Raw genomic sequence first — 5,528 nt, 5'->3', positions numbered from 1 at the left:
CCGCGCTCCTTCCTGGTGAAGAAGCACTTCTCGGCCAGTAAGAAGCCCAACTACAGCGAGCTGGAAAGCCAGGCCGGTGCGTGGACAGGACGGGCCGTGCACGTGGGGCGCTCCGCGGGATGGGGCGGGGGCCTCGGTGCAGGATCTCCGTAGGGCTCCACACGGGAGCGGGCGGGGACTGACCGGCTTTTCGCAGGGTTGCGGAGCTGTTTGTTTCAATTTCGTGCATCTCGTGGCGCGGGATCCCCCGTGTCCTGGGATGCCGAGCCGCTCCCTAGTACCCCGGGGATGTCGGTGGCAGCGGTGGCTCCCTCATGGGGCGCACATGGGCGCGTGGGGAGCTCCCCGTGCCGCGACTGGGCGGGAGCGTGGGGCTGTCTTCACCCCATCCCTTGCGGCGAGGCGGGTAGGGGCGCGGGGTTCCTGTGGTGTGAGGTCGGTCCCCTTTTTCCCGGGGCGGACTGCGGCTCTGGGCTCCCATGGGGAGGTTGGGATCCCTTTGCCCCTCCGACTCAGGGGTGCGGCGCGGGGCTCCCAAGGAATGGCCTGGGATGGGGTCCCGCTGAGCCCGTGGGGGTGGGTTGGGCCCTGTCGCCCTCGTTCCGAGGGCCCCGCTGACCACCGCCGCCTCCCGCAGTGCTGGCCGCGCCGCTGCTGTACGAGACGTGCCCGCTGCCCGTCATCCCCCCGCCCGAGGTGCTCGGCCCCGGCGCCTACTACCCGCCGCTGGTGTGGGACGCGGGGCTGCTGTCCAGCCTGTTCCCGGGCGGCCCGGGCAGCGAGGCTGCGGGCGGCACGGCCCCCGCCCTGGACCTGACGGCGCTCTCCAGCGAGGAGGATGAAGGCAAGAGCTCGGGGCCCCCCAGCCCGGCCTCGGCCCCCGCCGCCGCCGAGCGCTTCCGCTGTGCCCAGTGTGCCAAGGCGTACTCCACCTTCGCCGGGCTCTCCAAGCACAAGCAATTGCACTGCGACGCCCAGGCCAGGAAATCCTTCAGCTGCAAGTACTGTGAGAAGGAGTACGTGAGCCTGGGGGCTCTCAAGATGCACATCCGGAGCCACACGCTGCCCTGCGTCTGCAAGATGTGCGGGAAGGCCTTCTCCCGGCCCTGGCTGCTGCAGGGCCACATCCGGACGCACACTGGTAACGTCCCCTCTTGTCCCTCTCCCCCCCCTGCCTTATCACCTCCCTCTTCCCTGCTCCACTGCCCCAGCGAATCGGCGTGTCGGGTGTTATCTGGGGAGATAAGGGCTTCCCAGACCCCCTTGGCACATCTCTCTGAAGTGTCCTTTAAATATCCTCTTGGCTGGAACGGAGCGCAGGGTCAAGGCCCAGCCTGTAAATCCGTGCGGCTGCTGCGAGTGCAGTGCCCGCCTGGGAGCCGGCCCGCCAGCGACGGCACAGGCTTCGCCGAAGTGTCATAAAGTGGGGCTGTGAGGCTGCTGCAGCCCCCCTCCTGTGCACTGCCGTGCCCAAAGCATCCATCCCTGCCCACACCGAGGGCTCCCAGCCGGGGCAGCACCTCAGCCGCAGCTGCCCACCCACCATCAGCCGCCAAGGCGGGGACGAGCCCGGCTCCAGGCGTGCCCGCTGCCGGGATGTGCCTCGGCGGGGCCTGCGGGCAGGTGCTGCAGGCACCTGTTGGCGCGGGGCCGGGTGCGCAGCTGCAGCCCACCCCGCTGCCGCGGCCGCCCCGACAAAGCATCTCCCGAGCATCCTTTGTGGGGCTGTGGGACGGTGTAATTGTGACTTGGCACTGATTTCACACCCTCTTAACGTACTAAAGATGATGGCTGAAGGAAGCCGGGTAGACTTAATTGTGCTTTCCAAATTGAGCATACACATTTGTTTCCTCCAAAAGAGTCTTTCTGGGAGGAATTCGCCCTGGCCAGGCTTTTCAATGCGAGCCGGGCAGGAGAAGGGGGAGCGCGGGGCTCGGCAGAGGAAATAGCTCCACTCACCCTGGGCTGGCGCCTCGCAGCCGCTGCCTGCTATGATATAATTAACACACAGCGCTCGGCTTTCCTGCCTTGCTGCGAGCTCCTCGCTTGGCTCCGCGCAGGAGACGAGTATCGAGTCTTTCGTTTGTATGTGCAACTGCCGTGCTACTTGCAGATGTTTCCAGCATTAGTTTTACCGTGGTTCATAGGAAAGGTTTTTCTGGGAGCCGGCAATTCCCAAGCTGGCAGTTCTCCCCCAAGCAATGCTGTCCATACCCGGCTTTCCCGCGAACAATAACAGCCAGCACTTCTTTTCACTGTGCTCTGCACAAACTTTGGCTAATGAATGGCTCCTTCTTTGATATTCCCCATGTGTTGATGCACTGGTTAATTGGGAGCGTTTCTCTTTGTCCCATAGGTGAAAAGCCCTTTTCCTGTACACACTGCAACCGGGCCTTTGCTGACCGCTCTAATCTCCGTGCCCACCTGCAGACCCATTCAGATGTAAAGAAGTACCAGTGCAAAACCTGCTCCCGGACTTTCTCCCGCATGTCGCTGCTCCACAAGCATGAGGAGACGGGCTGCTCTGGCTCTCGCTGAGGACTCCTCTCCCCTGGCCTCTCATCACAAATACCTATATTATAACCAGTTTCTGTAGGAGTTAGTTTCCTCCATCACCATTGCAGTGTGCACCGGGCCGGACACTGCTACTCTGGCCCCTGAGACCCTCACACTCCTCACGTGGTGCCTCCAGTGCAATGCAAGAGCCTGATTGTAGAATATGCTGAGTTGGAAGGGACCTATCAGGATCATCAAGTCCAATTCCTGGCCCCGTGCAGGACATCCCAAGAACCCCACCATGTGCCTGAGAGCATTGTCCAAACACTGCTTGAACTCAGACAGGCTTGGTGCTGTGACCACTTCTCCCCTCCTGGCATCTGGGGGTGCAGACCTGGACTCGGTGCCGTGTGTGAAACTCGGGGGTCGCGGTCCTGCCCCAGCCCCTCAGCAGGTGCCCCCCTCCCCTTGCCAGAGGCACTCGGCACCTTGCAGGGCTGGACCTGCACCCTCGGCCCTGTGCTGGTATTGAACACTGCGACCATGTAGCTTGGGGGGGTTGGGGGTTTTGTGTTGGGTTTGTTTTGTTTTGTTTTGTTTTTATAACACCATAACCACTCGGTAACTTCTAAGAACCAGTATTTTTTTAATGAAGGACAAGACACTCCCCCCGTACCCCGAGTGTATATACCGTGCCTGTAGAAGGTGTAACTATGCAATAATACAGTATCCCAGTAGTTGTGAAGCAGCTGCTTCTCCCCAGCACAATGACAATTTGCAATGCCTGCGAGATTAACAGTGTCCATGAAAGGCAGGGGTAGCCATTTCAAACCCCAGCCCTGTTTACAGAGCAGCTATGCACTCAAGCACCTGTTAAAATGACTCTTAACAACTGCTTTTCAAGAGAACTGTGACTAATAGCAGGCACTTGTCAGCTGATACAATGCTGGCCTGTCCCAAGGCTGTCCATCGACAGGTGTGTGCCAAAAGCCCTCTTTATGGGTATTGACAGGTGCCTCCTGAATGCATCTTTCTTTGGCCATTGTTTTCATGGAATCATTACAAAGAGGATGTTTACATTTCAAAGGTACACTGGTATTTATATTTTTGTGCCACAATTTTGTACTGATGAAACTTTTTATATAATTATATACAGTTTATTGATATTCAATAAAATGATTAATTTATAATACGGTTTTGTGGGTGCTTGGGGTGAATATGCAGCTGTAAGAGGGGAGTGCTGTGCAGACCAGGGTGCTGGGCTCAGCTCTCCTCCCACCTGGTGCTCTTGGCTGCAGGTGACTAGAAAGGGGAATTTGCAGGAGGGAACGTGTGGAGCAGTTGCCTCTCGGGAGAGGAACAGTCAGGCTGAGTCAGTTCCTGCCAAAGGCTGGGGCAGCTGTGCCGTGGTGCGGGCTGGGGGTGCAGTGGACCTCTCAGGCTCCATGTGGGAAAGCACAAGATCTTGCCTTGTCCCTCCCAGCCCGCCCGGGTGGGTGCTGGCATCCCCCTGGAGCTGCTGGAGCACCTGTGGCTTGCCCGCATCCCTGAGCACTCCCTGGGGAGCAGGTCCATGCCTCAGCACAGGGCACTGTTCCTCTGGGGTGGCGGAGCTGGCTCTGGCTCTCGGCAGGATCCCGAGCCTCCCCAGGGACGCCTCCAGCACCGGGGTGGGTGACCCGATGTGGGTGGCGCAGCAGCAGAGCTGACACATCCTGTTGTCACCGCAGAGCTCGTCAGCACTCACAGGAGGGGCTGTCCCTCACCTGGGGGGCACCAGGGGCGGGTGCTGCGGGATACCCCAGTGTCTGCCTCCAGGATTTCCATAGTGAAACTCCCAATGCCCCAAGCCACCTGCCTTGCACCTTCCCAGCCGCTCCCATTCAGGGTGCTTCAGAGTCTGCAGCCAGCCTTCCTGCCTGCCTCCCCCAGGGACTGGATTTTTGTCTTCTCTCCGCATTTCCTCAGTGCCGTCTCCCGGTCATTGCTTTCGACCAGGGAATAAAAGGGCACGCGTCCTCAAACTCTCATCCCCCTGCAGCCCGCGGCCGTCCGGCTCCCGGCGCCTCTCCCAGGGGCTGCTCAGGGCAGGAAGATGTGTGCAGCTGTAAAAGTCAGCAGAGCTGCTGCTCGGCCCTTCTTTAATTAAGAACTCACCCGGTATAAACTGACTTTCCCAGCCGAGTTGGACTCATTACTCGATTATTAAGCAGGGCAGGAAGTTTTGGGTTTGCTCTTGTGTGTGCTTTTCTTCCTTTTCCCAACAGGAAGCGGGGGAGGGGCACTAATTACTTTCAGCTTTCCATCCATAAAATCCTGGAGCCGCAAAAGCAGCTAAATAGTTAAAAAAAAATGGGGGGGGGAGGGGAAGAGACCAATCTTGAGAAGGGACCACCTGCAGGAGCTGGAAAGGAGGGTCGAGGAGTGGGTGCGCTGGCAGCAGCAGCCCTGGCAGACCAGCCGGGCTTGGCTTTGCAGCTCCGACAGCCGCATCAGGGCCCTGCACCGGCTGTGCTTTGTCCCCGCCCACGTGTGCCAGGGCTGTCACCACATGGGGACCCTGCCCCTTTCCAGTGTCATTCGGGCTCTTGCTGCATCCCCGCACTGGCACCCGCCGGGGAGCCCTGCCAGCTCCCTCTCAATGGGCTTCAACTAATATTGGTCAGGCCGGCGGTGAGAGCTGTGAGAAACCTCCTCCTCAGCAAGCTTTGCTGCTCTCAGTTGTGCTCCTGGCTTTGTCCAGCGCCTGGCTGGGACGCCAGGCTTTTAGAGGGAAGGTATAAACCGGGTGGAGAGCAGCCTAGGCTCGACCGACAAATCCCGCTGGCATTCAAACACAAATGCAGCCTTAAAACACTGGAAACAAGAAATGCTGCCTGTTCTGAATCACAAAAGCACAGCCCACTGGCACTTGGGTTGCTTCTGCATCTGTTTCTTGCCCTGCCCTGTGCCCTGGGGACACGGCTGCTCAGGTGATGTCCCGCCCCTTGGGACAGTGCCTCAGACCTCCCCAGGTGTCGCCCAGGTCTGGC

General features: G+C 59.6%; 1 protein-coding gene across 1 annotated transcript; it reads left to right on the top strand.

The window, feature by feature from the left end:
- Positions 1 to 3: 3 nt before the first annotated feature.
- Positions 4 to 3,686, top strand: SNAI1 (snail family transcriptional repressor 1; the record flags this gene model as incomplete). The annotated part of the gene is made up of 3 exons (XM_008636591.2): positions 4 to 76; positions 638 to 1,141; positions 2,357 to 3,686. Coding segments are annotated over 3 exons (759 nt in total), but the record flags the coding sequence as incomplete, so codon positions are not given.
- Between the last annotated feature and the right edge of the window lie 1,842 nt (positions 3,687 to 5,528).

Source organism: Corvus brachyrhynchos, unplaced genomic scaffold, assembly GCF_000691975.1.
Source record: "Corvus brachyrhynchos isolate BGI_N302 unplaced genomic scaffold, ASM69197v1 scaffold10, whole genome shotgun sequence".
Taxonomy (NCBI): Eukaryota; Metazoa; Chordata; class Aves; order Passeriformes; family Corvidae; genus Corvus; species Corvus brachyrhynchos.
Note: the sequence above shows the minus strand (reverse complement) of the source record. Positions and strands in the feature narration are given on the sequence as shown.